The sequence below is a fragment of the Prionailurus viverrinus genome, chromosome E1 (genome assembly GCF_022837055.1).
Source record: "Prionailurus viverrinus isolate Anna chromosome E1, UM_Priviv_1.0, whole genome shotgun sequence".
In the NCBI taxonomy this organism is placed as follows: domain Eukaryota; kingdom Metazoa; phylum Chordata; class Mammalia; order Carnivora; family Felidae; genus Prionailurus; species Prionailurus viverrinus.
The window spans coordinates 37,034,758-37,052,512 of NC_062574.1; the positions used below are offsets into that span (position 1 = coordinate 37,034,758).

Sequence of the window (17,755 nt, forward strand, 5' to 3'; positions counted from 1 at the left end):
ATCTTCATTCTTATAACTAAATATTTCACTAAATATTTTAAAACTAGATTTTAAATTTAAAATATTTTCTTTCAGAAAGTCCAAGTAGGAACCCAGATTTGGAAGATTCTCTGGGCAAATGTTGTACACATCAATCTGATCCTTGTCTTCTTTGTGACCACTCCCAGGTTTATTTTGTGAAGAGACTGTCCCTACAGTATTACTTGAAAATTATTTAATGCTAATGCATAAGACTATTGGCTTAGTAGTAATAAAGAAGGCATAGGCTGTTTCCTTGCCATAGAACAATAATTAGAACTCAGTCTAGGCCAGTAGTGTGTCAGTAAGCAGTTGCCATCTGGAGTCCTGTGTAAAATCCAAGCTGGAAGGCCTTTAGTCCAGTTTTTAATTAAAGTATCTGTAACTTGGCTCATTCCTTTGGCCAGAAGCCAAAAACAGTCCTGTGGAGCCTTAGAGTGAGTCACATTATCACCTCTGATACCAATCCTATTTCAGGCAGAGAGAATCCCTAACTGTATTTTCATTTCCCCCTTTTCTACTCGTGTGATATGGAGTATGGATGGAAGTACTTCTGCCTCTGTGAAGGGACAGATGTAACAACCTAGTGGATCTATTTCCTCTTGTTAGTCTCTTTTAGTCAGACCTCAAAGGCTATTTTGTAGCTCTTCCTGGTTGATGGGATAGCTGTTCCTTCTTTCTCCTGCTATTTGGAATATAACTGAACAGTGACATCCAACACACTGAAGTCTATGTGTCTGCTTCTAGAATGTGAAGAGGGTGAAGATGGAGGAGTAAGTGATCACTCCTTAAATGTTCATTCTTAAGATACAAAGTTGTGATTGGAGTAGATGGAACACAACAAGTGACTACCCATTCAAGTCAGCCCTTTGAGTATTGTATTCAAATACCATTTTACAACTTAGGAATTATTTCACATTCTCACTTAATAGTCACAACAGCTTTCTTAGATGGGTGCTATTGCTTGCCACCCTCTTAAGAAACTGAGACTTAAAAAGTTGCTTGTCCAGGTCACATGGCCATTGGCCTGAGTTGCACTTTGAACCCTAGACCTCAGACTCCAAATCCTGGACTCTTCCGTTATGTCGTCCTACTCCTTGTTATCATGGTAGCAGAGTCTACGAGATTCTCAAAAATCATCACATCCATTGGCTTATTACTGTCTCTTCAAAAAGAAAGTTCAGGCATATAATTTTTGGCTACTTTCCCAATGGATTTTCATCTGAGATTCTATGGACAAAACTCATTTCATAAATAATGTAAGAATATAAGCTCATTTATTTTTCTCATTTTTTTATAAATTAGCCTCCTTTCTTCATGTCACATCTGATAAATCACAGAAGTTTTCTTTTGTCAGATTGCAAGATAATCTAGCTTTTAGTTATTTTAACAGTCTGACTCTACCATATGGCATGCTTTGGCATTTCTCTTTTGATAGGCACACTACAATTTCAAATAATTTACTGGAATTTCTACCATTATCTTCTAGGTTAACATTAGCAGAATACCATGAACAAGAAGAAATCTTCAAACTCAGATTAGGTCATCTTAAAAAGGTAAGTATAATGAGTAAAATATGTCTGGAGAAACCAGTTTACGTGTAGTATTAAAGCAAATGTCATAGTTGGACATACCTGCTAAAATCTGGAGTAGTTCTTCTCCCTATTATATCCTGTATTCCACCGTGAATGGTGGAATTCATGTCTTTGAATTTTTGAGTCAACTCCAGCCACCCAATGAGAGCACTTTTTTCAGCCAGTGATATACCAATAGATAACTCTGCATATCTCATAAAGTTTCATAAGTAGTTATCCTTAGGTAAAAGTTAAATATTCAATATGAGCAGGTGGTTCAGATTTGATCTGAAAGCTCTTAATATTTTGAAGTGTGGGAATATTCCCACACAAAGTCACCTACATAAAAATAGGTATTGATGATGTTCACAGAGGCGTCTTAAATATGGATTGCCCATCTCCTAAATTCGACAGCCCATACATTTTTGGTAGATACTACTTACGGGGATGATGGTCAGTAAGCATTTAATAAACTGCCTTTGGTGTGTGTTTTTCCAACTGGGTTCTCAGATCTTGTTAAATCATGTGGAACTTAAGGCACCAAACATAATCCATACTTACAGAGCAGAACCTGATTTTTGGGAAAAAAAAAAAAAAAAAAGATTATATGCCTGTATATAAATACAGAGAACATTTCTGAAAATTTACACAGGATACTTAACAGTAGTTACATCTGGGGAATGGGCATGGAGATGAGAGGGCAGAGCAGCAAGAGGGCTTTTTTCTTACTTGTACTCCTTTGTATGGTTTGAATTTTATTTATTATTTACTGTGATCTTGCTTTTTATGATTAAAATTCTAGTACTTAAAAAAAAATCCTTTTTAATGTGGAAGAAACATTTTCCTTTAGTTTTTCGAAAGAAAAATGTCTGTTTTTGAAATGAGATTCCTAAAGGGTAGTTTCCTGTGTTCTGAGCTTTTTCTTTCCTTTTCACTTTAGGAGGAAGCAGAGATCCAGGCAGAGCTGGAAAGGCTAGAAAGGGTTAGAAATCTACATATCAGGGAACTAAAAAGGATACATAATGAAGATAATTCACAGTAAGCAACTTGGGGGTATGTTGGGTTGGAGATTGCTAAACAGTTTCTGACATGAATTGAATGGTCTAGAATGATGGTTCTGCTTAATATAAATTGGGTATATGATTCCATGGTGTATTTAGCTCTATTGCAGGGTGTAATACAGGTTTGTGAACACAACTATGGCTTGCTTTAATTTAAATATATATAGGGGTGCCTGGGTGACTCAGTCGGTTGAGCATCCGACTTCGGCTCAGGTCATGATCTCATGGTTTGTGAGTTCGAGCCCCATATCGGGCTCTGTGCTGACAGCTCAGAGCCTGGAGCTTGCTTCGGATTCTGTGTCTCCACCTCTCTCTCTGACCCTGCCCTACTTGCGTGCGTGCTCTCTCTCTCTCTCTCTCTCTCTCTCTCTCTCTCTCAAAAAATAAACATTAAGGGGCTCCTGGGTGGCTCAGTTAAGCATCCGGCTTCGGCTCAGGTCATGATCTCACCGTCTGTGAGTTCAAGCCCCGTGTTGGGCTCTGTGCTGACAGCTCAGAGCCTGGAGCCTGCTTCGGATTCTGTGTCTCCCTCTCTCTCTGACCCTCCCCCATTCATGCTCTCGCTCTCTCTCTCTCTCTCTCTCTCTCTCTCTCTCTCTGTCTCAAAAAAATAAATAAATGTTAAAAAAAACTAAAAAAAAAAAAATTAAAAAAATAAATATAGATAGATTTGTATGTTAAATATGTATACATGTATTCTAGCATTTTCACACAAATAGAGGTCACTAAACAATATAGCTTTGCAGTTGTAGGTGGTTGGGATACTCTGTGTTTTCAGATTCCTGCAGAGCCCTGCTAAATAGAAGCACCGGTGACAGTGTCATGGCATGGAAGGGTTCCTGGGTTGGGATGGCATGGTTTTAGAATGACCTTTAAGGGCCCTTTGGGTGCTGAGATTTTAAACAAGACTGTCTTAGGTTTAGGTATTAATTGTAGATGAATGCCCACCTTTGTTTATAAGTCATTTAAAGGATTGAAACTGAAAAGTAGATTGATATGGGAAATACCTTTAGTTTGTAATCTTTTCTTTTTAAAATTTTTCTGACTCTGAAACATGATTTTTTTGGACATAGCTATTGCTTGTGTATTTTTGTTTGGCCAGTGTGAGCCATGGATTTTTCTTTCTGGGAGGTGGCAGGCCACAGCAGTTACCGTGACCGAGCACTCTGTATGTGTCAGGCATAGAGCTGTCTTCATGAGAGCCCAACGAAATTACGTTGACTTGACCAGGGACCCACAGCTGTGCGACTAAACAAAGAGCCAAACTTGCTGTGGAACGCCAGAGCCGACCGCCACGCAGCAGTGGCACCCCTCTGCAGGCATGCCACTGTCTCAAAGTTAAAATAGTTTTCCAGGATTAACAGTGGGGCAGTTTAAGATCAGGAACTAGGTAGAAATAGTTTTAAAGTTATTTTTGCCAGAATCTCTCTTGTCTTTGTCTTATTGTTAGAAAACAACACAAGGTGGAATCCTGTGTGGCAGAAACAGTTATATCATGAGACTGTCTCAAAGAGGGAAAATAAATGTACATAGAACGAACATGTGATTTACTTTATAATCAGATCTGTTTTTAAGGCTATGTAAAATATCTTGGAGTTTTATTGTGTTAGTTTTGGAATGGTGGGAACATGTGGCTTTTGAATACTTTGGAGGAACTGAGTAGCGCACTTTGGAAATCCCTGATCTAGTGTAGTCTATAGTCCCCTCACTTCATAGCAAGGCAGACAGGGAGGAAGGTCAACACACGTCACAGGTCCAGTTGTGACTGTGCTGAGGCTGGCATCTATACCTCACGGCTCTATAGCCAGTGCCATCCTTGTATTTATGTAGTCTCTTTGAACTATGTAACTTATTTCATGTTTACAATTAGCTATATTGGTGGTGTTACCAAACTGTCAGTAGCAGCTATAATCATGTGCATAGAATGTTGGATATTCTGGGAATTTTGCTAGTATGGAAGATTGTGTAGTCCTTGACCTCAGGATGTTCTGTATTCCCTGTTTCCACAGATTTAAAGATCATCCAACGCTAAATGACAGATATTTGTTGTTACATCTTTTGGGTAGAGGAGGTTTCAGTGAAGTTTACAAGGTAAGTGTAAGAAACTGGATACAAAGACTAAGATTAAATTATTGGTTATTACTGACTTGGAGAACATTAAGAATAGTAATAATTGTGAATTGATATCTTTTGGTTGAAACTCAAAAACTTACTAAGGCAGGATATAGTATTTTGCCCTGTTCTCAAGTTTGGAAAATTAAAAAAAATAAATAAAACAGGAAGGAAAAACAGCATTGTTTCTCAGTAGTGAAATTATGGTGATTTATATTCTGTTTCTGTACTTCCTGCCTCACTTACATTTGTTAGAAGTAAGTATGGGGGTGGGGCGCCTGGGTGGCTCAGTCAGTTAAGTGTCCGACTTCGGCTTAGGTCATGATCTCACATTTCATGAGTTCAAGCCCCGCATCGGGCTCTGTGCTGACAGCTCAGAGCCTGGAGCCTGCTTCGAATTCTGTGTGTCCCTCTCTCTCTCTCTGCCCCTCCCCTGCTCATGCTCTGTCTCTCTCAAAAATAAACATTAAAAAAAAATTTTTTTTTAAAGAAATACGTTTGTGTTACTTTTATTCTTATGATTTTTTAAAATAGATGCCTTAAAGTTCATTCTTATTTGAAAACCTTCTTATTTTTAAAAAGTTCTCATCTTGGGTGCCTGGGTAGCTCAGTCCGTTAAGCATCTGACCTAGGCTCAGGTCATGATCTCGTGGTTTGTGAGTTTGAGCCCTGCGTTGGGCTTTGTGCTGACAGCTCAGAGCCTGGAGCCTGCTTCATATCCTGTGTCTCCCTCTCTCTCTCTGCACCTCTTCTGCTCGTGCTGTTTCTCTCTCTCTCTTTCTCTCTCTCAAAATAAATGAAACATTAAAAAAAAAAAAAGTTCTCATCTTTTAAGAGCGTTCTGAAGCAGCATCCTGGCTTTAGCCGGGCCAGTGAAGGTCAGACCACTGTGCCTTTAGTTCATTTGTACTAAATGAGAAATTCAGCAGGTTTTCAGTATAGCTGCAGATCCATAACATGTTCACCAGTCACCGCCTCCTTGTTTCTGTAGGTGTTTCTGGCACCAGGATTTTACATGCATAGTCGGTTTATTAAATGGTCTCTACTGCCTGGCCCTGTGAATTCCCTTTTCCTGAGGTTCAGTCTTCACTGTTGGGATTTACATTATGCCTTGTGAATTTATATATGGGAAATAGTTTGAGCAAAATAATGTTTTCATTTCAGATAAAAACAGTAAAAACTAGTTATGTACCCCCCTTTTATTTTTAAATATTTTATTTTATATTTTAAATATTTTATTAAAAATTTTTTTAATGTTTGTTTATTTTTGAGAGAGAGAGGGAGTGAGCGAGCATGAGTGGGGGAGGAGCAGAGAGGGGGAGACACAGAATCCGAAGCAGGCTCCAGGCTCTGAGCTCTCAGCACAGAGCCCCAACACGGGGCTCGAACCCACGAACCATTAGATCATGACCTGAGCCACTTAACCAACTGAACACTTAACCAACTGAGCCACCCAGGCGCCCCATGTGTATTAATGTTTTTAATCGAAGTTACTTGGCATACAATGATATATTTGTTTTAGTTGATTAACATAATGATTTGACGGTTTTCTTTAGTGTTAATTTTTACTCTGATGATATATATAAAAATTTACCATTTTAAGTGTGCAATTTGTTTGCATTAAGTATGTTCATAATGTTGTACAACTACCATTACTGTTCACTTCCAGAACTAGAATATTATTTTTAGTGTACTACTGGGCTTGATTTTCTAGTATTTCATATTTTCTATCTCTGTTCATAAGTGCGGCTGGCCCATAGTCCTCTTTTGTGTGCAGGCAGCATTGTCTAGCTTTTATGTCCTAGTTATCCAGAGTAAGTTGTGAAATTTCTTTTTTCCCATGCCCTGGGATGCATTGCATAGGAATTGTTGGCTCCTTAAAAGAGCAGGGGTAGCTGGGTGGCTCGGTCTCTCAGGCGTCCAGCTTCAGCTCAGGTCATGATCTCATGGTTCATGAGTTCGAGCCCCATGTCAGGCTCTGTGCTGACAGCTCAGAGCCTGGATCCTGCTTCAAATTCTGTCTCCCTCTCTCTCTCTGCCCCTCCCCTGCTCATGCTCGTGTGAGTTCTCTCTCAAAAACAAATAAACATTAAAAAATAAATTAAAAAATAAAAGGGCAGACTCCGAATCACATGGGTAGATGTCATTGTAGAGGAAAACATTTTGATAACCTTTTTAATTTATTCTACAAATACTGATTTGCTATTTTCTTCCCCTTCTTAAGCCAGTTTTGATAATTTTCCTGGAAAATCTATTTCACCTTGGTTTAAAAATGTCATCCATGGGGCACCTTGAGTGACTCAGTCAGTTAAGCATCTGACTCTAGGTTTCAGCTCAGGTCATGATCTCACGGTTGGTGAGGTGGATGGAGCCTGAGTCTGGTTCTGTGCTGACAGCATGGAGCCTGCTTGGGATTCTCTCTGTCTCCCTTTCTGCCCCTCCCTTACTCTCACACTCATGCTCTGCCTCTTTCTCTCTCAAAATAAATAAACATTAAAAAATATATATCATCCATACCTTAGTTATTTCTCTTTTTTATGAAATGTTTATTTTTATTATTTATTTTTAATTTTTTTATTTTTTGAGAGAGGAGACAGAGCACTAGTGGGGGAAGGGCAGAGAGACGGAGACAGAATCCAAAGCAGGCTCCAGGCTCCAAGCTACGAGCTGTCAGCACAGAGCCCGACGTGGGGCTTGAACTCACTAGCAGTGAGATCATGACCTGAACCAAAGTCAGACTGAGCTACCCTGGCGCCCCTGAAGTGTTTATTTTTATATCTCTTGAGTGATAGGTCAGAGATGAGTCAATGTTTATCTTTTCCTCTAAGAATCAACTTTTTATTTTGTTGATCACGTCTACTCTTTGATTTTTTCATTAACTTGTGTTTTTAATCTTTCCTTCCTTTTGCTTTCTTTGTTTCTGTTTTCATTCTTGAATCACTCTATTTTTTTTGTTTTTGATAATTTTAAAGTTGTAAAAAAACCAAAATTTATCATCATAACCACTTTTAAGTGTACATTTTAGTAGTGTTAGGTGTATTTATGTTGTTGTGAAACAGATCTGCAGAATTTTTTCATCTTGCAAAACTGAAACTTTACCCGTTAAGCAACAAGTCTCCTCTCCCAGCCCCTGATAACTGCCATTCTACTTTCTGTTTCAATGAACTTGACTACTTTTAGATACCTGTGTAAGTGGAATCACAGTATTTGTCTTTTTGTGACTGGCTCATTTACTTAGCATGATGTTCTCCAAGCTCATCCATGTTGATGTGATAGGATTTCCTTCTTTTAAGGCTGAATAATACTCCATTGTATGCATATACTTCGTTTTCTTTATCCATTCCTCTGGCAGTGGATGTTGGGGTTGCTTCCTCTCCTGGTCTGTAGTGAATTGTGCTGCTTTGAGCATGCATGTGCACATACCTCTTAGAGAAGTTGCTTGTAATTCTTTTGGGTATAAACCTACAAGTGAAACAAATACTTTTTTAAAATCATCAGCATTTGTTCTTGTTGCTTTCCAGTTACTTGTTAGTTATTTCTTCATCCTGTGTTTTCCTAGTGTGTTCCTTAGTCATGTTTACATTCCTGAAATTTAGATGCTTCTTAAATCGGTGGTGGATCATAGTGTCTTGGATTCAGAAATAGGGTACAGTAGGTGGACAAAAAGACACTTGTCGTGTCATTAGTGCTCTTACAAATTAGGTGGTATTTGATCTGGCTTTTAATGGTTATAAATGGTTTTCTCCTGTAAAGGCATGATGTTCTATAAGCTTGTAGGTGGACTTCAGATTCTATAAGAAAAATAGAGTTCAGAAGTTTCCATTTCTGTGAAATAAGCTATTCTGTTTAAATTGTGTAGTTTTTATATTAAAAAAATGCTGGTTTAAATTTAGTGTAAATTAGAAGTTTCTTTCATGAGTAGCCATCTCTTGCAGTTAGTGCTTCCCTAGAGGTAGCTTACGTCTTAAAAGATCCGTAGAACGGGAGTCATGACTTATCCTGTACCTGTCGGTTTCATCTGTCCATACATTTGTGGAAACGGGTAGATGGGTGGTAATAGTGCTGGAACTGAGGTATTAAATTTCTTACTGAACTTTAATTTGTTTATGAGTTTATTTATTTTGAGGGGGGGGGAGGGGCAGAGAGAGAGAATCCCAAGTAGGCTCCACACTATCAGTGCAGAGCCCGATGGGCTCAATCCCAGGAACCATGAGACCATGACCTGAGCTGAAATCAAGAGTCAGAGGCTTAACTGACTGAGCCACCCAGGCACCCCTCATCTCAACCTTAAGAATTAAGAAAAACTATTCATCCCAAAGGAGTTCTTCAATAAATTCTTTTGTACAGGAGAAATACCCTGTTGTGTTAAAATACTACTCACGTTATCAACTTGTGATTTACACTTAGCATCCTCACAAACCCACCTGTTCCCCTTCTTCCCCACCCCCGCCCCATGATCTAGTACTACCTAGCTGATGCAGGACTTTCCAGCAGTGGCAGTCTTTGGGGAAAGTATGTCCTTTTCTTTGGACAGTGCTGGAGATGTGATCTGGTGTGACAACTTTCAGACATGTTGGGATCAAAAACTGCTTTTTATTTGCCCATTGTATATGGGTGGGGCTAAAGGCAGGGTGTTATTTTGTTTGTATTTTAATAAACAGTGTAACAAATTACGAGGTTATTTTCTAAGCAAACAGTGAAGAGGTGTATCTGGAGGGGTTATTTCTCAAGGAGCAGATAGTGTGTTTCCCCAGCATTTTAGAAGTGTCCTGTCCCAGTGTCAGCAGAGGGGCGAGATACAATGCAAGGGAGTGAGGTCCCAGAGAGGGTGGATATTGTCCACAGAGAGAACTGTTTGGAAATGACTGGTAAGGCATGGGCTGTCTTGCTGTTTGTGGTGTGTACTTGGTTGTTTTCTAAGCCCCTTGGTGCCAGTGAGTCTGGAGACTTCTAAATTATCTGATCACAAGTTTCAAGAAGATGGTTGCAACTCTGAAACAAGTATGTGATGTGTTGTCATCCACTGTTGTTTTTATTTTATAATGCATTTGGGGTTTTGAATCATGGATGTGTTAAATAGAAGCTTTGAGTCCGTTACTTGCCTGTAATTCTTTTTTTTTTTTTTTTTAATTTTTTTTTTCAATGTTTATTTATTTATGGGATAGAGAGAGACAGAGCATGAACGGGGGAGGGGCAGAGAGAGAGGGAGACACAGAATCGGAAACAGGCTCCAGGCTCTGAGCCATCAGCCCAGAGCCCGACGCGGGGCTCGAACTCACAGAGCGCGAGATCGTGACCTGGCTGAAGTCGGACGCTCAACCGACTGCGCCACCCAGGCGCCCCACTTGCCTGTAATTCTTGTTAGCATTTATCCAGAACATAATTTATTCCTTTTCTTTGCAGGCATTTGACCTAACAGAACAAAGATATGTAGCTGTGAAAATTCACCAGTTAAATAAAAACTGGAGAGATGAGAAAAAGGAGAATTACCACAAGTAAGTGATCCTAGAGTGTCTGATTTTTCAAAATTTGGAAGTAACAGCTGTAGTTTGGGCCCTGTGCTAACAGCTGTACATGCATTGTTGTTTCATTTAATCCTTATGACTATCCTGGGAGAGTAAGAAATTTTCCATCTTACTGATGAGCAAATTGAAACTTACAGAATTTGAGTAATAGTTAAGAAATGGCTGAGCTGGTGTTTAAATCTAGACTTCCCTTAATCCAAAACCCATGCTCTTCAACCTCCCTTTCCGTTATGTGTGTAACATTAGCTACAATAAACAAGTAAAGCCTCGGAAACTGTCTTGCTGTCTATAGAAAGCAGATGATGGAGTCCTTCAGTGGCCTGGGCATCCTGAGGGGCTCTGGGCTGGGCTTTTTCCTGCCTGTTCAGTCATTTCTTCATGGAGGAAACGGGAAGGGGGGGGTACCTGGGGTGCCTCTTGACTGCAGTGGTGCTTGTTGGACATTCAGTTCCTCAGTGCTGTGTCCCCCTCCCCCTCACGGTTTCCCCTCCGAATTCTGTGTTCAGGGTCCTGAATGCCACTGGCTGGCGCTCCTCTTCTGTGTTGGGAGAAGGGCTGGGAGGGTGACTTCTTTAGCTTGAATAATGATTACATGTACAGGTGTGAATTTCTTTGATCCACTAATGGCGGGTTTTGCTTGTTTTCCCCACCCCGACCCAAGCTTCAGAACGTTGGAATTCATGGCTCATTCGGTTTGGAGGCCATTCATACCTGATTTGCTGTTAGGATCCCCACTGGGCTTAGTATTGTTTCCTTGTTGTAGGTAAAAGCACTGAATTAGACATGTCCTGACCCCGGAAGGAGAAGATAACCACTTTTTTTTTTTTTTTTTTAATTTTTTTTTTTCAACGTTTATTTATTTTTGGGACAGAGAGAGACAGAGCATGAACAGGGGAGGGGCAGAGAGAGAGGGAGACACAGAATTGGAAACAGCCTCCAGGCTCTGAGCCATCAGCCCAGAGCCTGACGCGGGGCTCGAACTCACGGACCGCGAGATCGTGACCTGGCTGAAGTCGGACGCTTAACCGACTGCGCCACCCAGGCGCCCCGATAACCACTTTTAATGTAAACTCACCTCCTTTCTATGAGAGCAGTTGTGTTTTTTTTTTTCTTACAGGTTGTACTTTGAAGGGGAAAAAAGCAGTGGACTTTGAAGTAGCCTTTTTTTTTTTTTTAAAGTTTATTTTATTTTGAGAGGGGGGGTGCAAGTGGCAAAGGGGCAGAGAAAGAGGGAGAATCCCAAGCAGGCTCCGCGCAATCAGCACAGAGCCAGATACAGGACTTGCACCCACAGACCACGAGATCATGATCTGAGCCAAAATCAAGTCAGACGCTTAACCGACTGAGCCACCCAGGCACCCCTGAAATAGCCTTTTAATTGGCTTCTAAATCTCAAGGGAAAAGTAAAACATTTCTACATCATCAGTGGTTCTTGGGGCATAGACCAAGGCAACTCTTGCTGTATACATGTTCCTTATCAGGGGTCCAGGGACCTCCCCTCCCCTCCGCCGCCCCCCCATTCTGTGCTGGATGGCACTCAGCACTGGAGAAGTGAAGGTTCCTGTGGCGTTAAGAGAAATTGGGCTTAGCGGAGGTAGCAAAAGGGATGAGGTGTGCTTTATGCATGGCACCTTGTGTGTGTATCTTACGTGACAGGCAGCTGCAGTCCAGATGCTTCTGAGGAACAGTTACATTATTACAAACACATTCCAGTCACTTGGCGTTCAGGGACGAATGGCATATGCCACAGTGAATGCCAGGAGCACTTCAGAGAAGGAAGCCACATGTTGCTCTGACCAGTTAGAAACGTGAAATGTCCCCCTTACATTGAGACTCTCAGAGTGCGTAGGGAGTTGGAATGGTACTTGCTTCTCTTTAAAAATGCTCTCCAGCTATCCTTGGAGCCTGTTCTGTATCTTATGTGTGACCTGACCACTCTAAACCACTTGACTTTATGAGGGGCCAGCCTTGATTAACCTTGAGAAGGTGGTTCCTGTGCTGGGATTTGCACATACTTTGCCTAGTTTCAGCGTCCAGCTCTTAGGCTGGCCCTAAAGAGAACTCTACTGAGGAATACTGTGATGACTGCTGGTGGGGTGCTGCCCACCTTAGCCTTTTGAAACAATGAGGGGTCGAAGCCTGGACCTTGTACCTCTGTGACACATCTGGCAAGCTGCTTTGAGTGCTGGTGGGTAGAGATTGGGTATGTTCCTCACGTTTCTCTACCAGGCAGAGTCCTAGAGCAAGTGAAGGGGGGCGTCTCAGCTTTCTGAGCTCTTTACTGGTCCCACTCCAGGCTCATGGTAGCACCTTTCTACTCTTCATTTCCTCACCAGAGGTGGGAATCATGGCACCCAAGTACCTTCTATGGAGCCGTCTCTGCAGGGGCCATTTCCTAGCTGACAGACAGACACATGGGGAGGGAGCGTGCCAAGTTCTTAAGACCTTTGCTCAAACCTAGGGAGAAATTCTTACACACTTTCACCTTTCTTTGAAAGATTTTGCTTATAATGAAATCATACTGATGAATACAGGCTATACAGATGATAGTGAATTAGCACAAGGTCATTAACTCCTTGGAACTTACAGAGGCGTATATCAAACATATAACAGATTTTAGACAGTGCTTTAAAAATTTAGTATTAAACTATGGGGCGCCTGGGTGGCGCAGTCGGTTAAGCATCCGACTTCAGCCAGGTCACGATCTCGCGGTCTGTGAGTTCAAGCCCCGCATCAGGCTCTGGGCTGATAGCTCAGAGCCTGGAGCCTGTTTCCGATTCTGTGTCTCCCTCTCTCTCTGCCCCTCCCCCGTTCATGCTCTGTCTCTCTCTGTCCCAAAAATAAATAAATGTTGAAAAAAAAAATTTAAAAAATAAAATAAAAATTTAGTATTAAACTAAAAAGTGGTACACTTTAGTGTTATGGTAACATTATAAAATATGAAAATGCTGCTATCCTGCATAGTAACGTCTCTGATTGCTTTTACTTTCATGGGAGTGACTTCCCAGTCCCATCTGGAATAAAGACATTTATTTGAGTCTTTATTAAGAAAGAAGGAAGAACTCAAAAGGTTGTTGTTTTGTTTAATTTTGAGTTCTGCTCTGCACCTCCTTTCTTCTCCTCCCTCCACAAACGAAAAGCAAACTGATTATTTTACTTTTGCATTATTAAAGCATTAGTAGGTATTATAAGATTCCTTTTTTTTAAACAAGATTTCTTTGACTCCCCCAGATAACATATTAAAAACTCCACAGTAGGAAACCTTTCATATAAAGCTGTCCACAGAAATCATTTTATCATTATACACTTACATATGATGGTCTTCTAATTTCTTAGGATAAAGTCATTTTGTAAGCCTATTGAATGTATATCCACTTATAAAAGAGTAAAAGACTAACACATGAGCGGATAAGATTCTTCCCGTTTCTAATTAAGCTTTCTGTAGTGCATTAACCCCTTGGATGCTAAATTAAAAGTTGAACATGCGAGGGATGTGGAAAGAGCCACGGCCTTGCCCGATGAAGCTCGAGAAGCGGGCTTGGAGCTTCACATGATGTTGAGGGAGTGTGCTCAGTGACACAGCAAATGCCGTTAGTTGGGGAGGACTTTGACCCTTCCTTTGGTTCTTAAGTTTTGCCTCCTTTAGTTGTCTCTGTTTCTTGTACCTTGAGGGAGAAATCGGTCTCTGCCCTGAAATGCACAACAAAACCAAAAAGTTACAACAGAAGGGCAGAGAATTGTAGATTTTTAGTATGTTAGAGGCAGAAATGACTTGCGGGTTATCTGGTTAGTCCCTAGCTTTCTAAACTTGGTTTTTGTTAACAGCATCATCTGAATTTTACTGAACGAACTATTAGGTGGGATCTTGATATACGAAAAGGACACATGTGATGCTGCTTAGGTGGAATGAGGAGCTGGGCCAGAGCTACATTTGCTCAGGGTCCGCACCGGGGCTCCGGAGGCCTGCGTCTCCAGGGAGCGTCCTCGGAAACCTCCAATCCTGTGCAGCGTCGGGGAAGCCCAGAGAAGTGGCGTTACACAGCTGGGACTCTTGCAGCCAGGTTTCCAGGTCCCAGGGTAGTGGTGTCCTGACACTTCTCTGCCTAAGTGCTTGGCATGTCTTTTCTGTTCGGAAAGACATAAAGATGATGAAATGAAGTATCACAAGAAGCAAAAACTGCTAAAAGTGGCAGCTTGAAAAATAAGCTCAGTCAGGCTCAGTTTCCATTTGGGAAAAATAGATTTTAATTACGTTTAGATTCTTGTTCCTCTCTCCTCCTTGCCCTGATCATTTCCTCATCTTTTCTTTAATTGAGTACTTTCTGTGTATTTTTGACATACTGGGACACACCAGTTTCAGAAAACATCACCTGATTATATTTTACCATACTCTGGAAAGTTTCTCTTTTCTGATCTTGCCTTATAAGAAAATGCCCCAAGCTAAATGGTGCCGGATTACTTAAAATATAAGAATTTTCTGTTCTTCTCTTTGTAAATAAGAACTACCTTAAAAATTATTAGTAATTATATTGAATAAACACGTTCTAGTCTTTTAAAACTCAATGAATATGTCGGATTATGTAGTATATTTTTGTTCCTAATCTCATTAAGTGATTTGAAATTGGAAAAGTATTTAATAAAAAGATGTTAATTTGCATATATGTAGATTCTCATTCCAAGAAAACTAGGGCTTCATAATTTTCTATCAGATTCACATTTTCTTAAAAGAAAGTCAAGCGGATAGCCCTTTAAGTTCTTTTTGTAAGGAGAGTTTAAAAACAAATATAGAATACTACTTATTGCCTTGTACAGTCAGTGATCCTTTTACCCAAGGAGTTTACATGCTAAAATTGATTTCCTTGATGTATCCCCAGGATATAAACACTTAGAGATACTAAGTTTTTGAGGAGAGAGAAAAAGCTGTCTTTATAATTTTTAAAGCTTCGATATTTGGGTATAAATATAAAACAGGTGAGATTGTGATAGAATGAACTTGAAACGGTCGGCATCCATTCATTCAGTGATATTTGAGCACCTACTATTTTCTCAACAGATTGGTGGATACTAATAGTGAAAACAGGATGAGGAAAGATACAGAGCCAGCCAGATCTGAATGGAATGAATAGGCAGAAGCAAGGAAAAATGAGAGAATGTGTAGAAGTATCCTTTTAGAGGTCTAAAAGACAGTCCAAAATACAAAATGTTAATTTTCCACTTTGTTTACAGGCACGCATGTAGGGAATACCGGATTCACAAAGAACTGGATCATCCCAGAATAGTTAAGCTGTATGATTACTTTTCACTGGACACTGACTCGTAAGTGCCATGACATTTTAGCTTAGCAGTTATGCTGTTTTCTTCCAGTGTGTTGACTACTCATGAAATGGAGCTTAAATCTGGGTCAAGGAAATACTCTCTGAGGGAGTCAAGTGTATGTATTTATGGGCAAATGATCGTGTGTGAATTCATGTTTGGGTCAGCAATACATCTCTTAGCCACAGGACTTGTATAGTTGTGTGCTGGTTAATGTTTAACAACCAGCTTGGTGGGGTCGGAATAGGGCTAATATGTAGTATTTGACAATTTCTGTGATAACAAATTTCTCAACAGGTCCAATTTCAAGCTACTAACTTAAAAAAAAAAAGCTTTATTGAGATATAATTTAAATGCCATATAGTTCACCCACTTAAAGTAAACAGTTCAAGGCCTTTAGTATATTCACAGATCTGCAATCATTGCCATAGTCATTTTTTTTTTTTGCCATAGTCATTTTTAGGACATTTTCACTACCTCAAAAAGAAACCCCATACCTTTTGCTGTCACCCCCTTATTCTTCCACCCCACCGCCACCCCACTCCCAGCCCTAAGCAGCCACTAGTCTGTTTGTTTTTTTTTTTTTGGTCTCTATAGCTTTCCTATTTTGGACTTGTATAGGAATCACTCATGTAGTATCTGGAGTCTTCTGACTGGCTGCTTTTATTTGAGATGATGTTTTTTCAAGGTTTTTTATTGTAGCATATATTAGTACTTCATTCCTTTTTACGACCAAATATATTCCATTGTATGAATAAACCACCTTTTGTTTGTCCTTGCATCCTACCAGTGGCTTAATAACCAGCTCATAAAATTCCTGAAAATTAACTGTCAGCTCTTGGTAACTGTCACAAGTTGGTGCCAGCTGCCTCTGACGTGCCCCAGTGGGTGTGGACTATACAAGAGAGCCTCTGCCCCACCCCAGAGATTCTGATGAACCGTGATGGGCCTTTTAAAGAAGTACCAGCAATGTGATTTTATCATAGAATGGGAACGAATGTGGCACAAATGAAGGCATAACCCAGTGCTGCCTGTGAAAACATAGCCTCACAGGCATGTGGGATGTTAGAGTTGGAAGGGATCTCAGTTCAGCTTTATTTTATAGATGGAAATTTGAGGCCCAGAGAAGTGAAATGACTTGCCCAAGATCTTTAATACTGTTAGGCATTGTTGTATTTTATTACTGGGTAAGGTAAGCTCTGTCACCTCTGGGTTTACCCAGGAGTTTAGGAATATTTCAGCATTTGGAAATGTTTTCTCTGTAGGAGTCTGAACTTCAGAGTCTGGTCGGCAGGTGTTCCCTCTTAGCCTTCCGGGTGATTCTAGGCATTCAGGCCTATTCTAAACAGCAGGTGTCTCAGAGACTGCTATGCCAAGAACCACCCCACATTTAGAAATGTTTCCCAAAGGGAGAGACCTTCATTCCCTTTGGAAATGTGTACCATCCCTTTTTCCATCTGCTCAGGGATGACCCCTTTCCAGAAGGGTGGCCCTCGGACCAGGCATAGTCAGTGTGTGTTTAGCGTGGATGGGGTTTAGAAGAATATCTGGTTAAGAGAACAGGTTTCCAAGGGTGATTAAATTCCTTGAATACTAGGTAGACTGCCCCCCACCCAATAACAAAAACATTTCAAAAATAAGGAGAATGACTTAGATTATCTATGGTTTCAAATTGTATATATACTTTTAACTGATCTAAGAAATTGACTTGGTTGTGTGCTATTCTTGAGTTGTTTATTTTGTGTATGTGTATGTGTATGTTGAGTTCTTCCTATTGTGTATGTGGTGACTTTTCACCATCATGTTAGAAAATCTTCTGAGAGTTGTTTGGGTGTTAAAGTGACATTTTATTTTAGGCTTGCACTTGGATCAAAAAATACCTCCACTAAACATGAGAATCTATATCTTAGATCAGAGAATCTATAAATTTTTGATATTCATTCTCAAATAGGGTGCTAGCATGCCCTAATATGCTTCATAGAAAACACAAGCTGCTCAGTTTGGGGATCCCGCAGGATGGTGTATGTCCGCCTTTCATCGCAGTGCTTTTTGAAGGCCTCAAATTTCCCAGAGGCCTTCTAGTCCTCTCTAGTGCTGAGCCTGTTAGCTCTCAGGTCTGCTCCTCACCCTTACCCTGTTCTGCATCTTAGGG

At 40.4% G+C, this 17,755-nt stretch overlaps 1 protein-coding gene across 9 annotated transcripts in view; it reads left to right on the forward strand.

Annotated features, from left to right (window-relative positions):
- Positions 1–17,755, forward strand: part of TLK2 (tousled like kinase 2) — a 116,842-nt gene that overhangs the window by 84,048 nt on the left and 15,039 nt on the right. For all 9 annotated transcript variants that reach the window (XM_047832609.1, XM_047832610.1, XM_047832612.1 and 6 more), the window contains 5 exons: positions 1,508–1,574; positions 2,533–2,630; positions 4,663–4,744; positions 10,169–10,260; positions 15,517–15,606. In XM_047832609.1, coding sequence (XP_047688565.1) covers positions 1,508–1,574; positions 2,533–2,630; positions 4,663–4,744; positions 10,169–10,260; positions 15,517–15,606 — 429 coding nt within the window. The remainder of the gene's footprint in view (positions 1–1,507; positions 1,575–2,532; positions 2,631–4,662; positions 4,745–10,168; positions 10,261–15,516; positions 15,607–17,755) is intronic.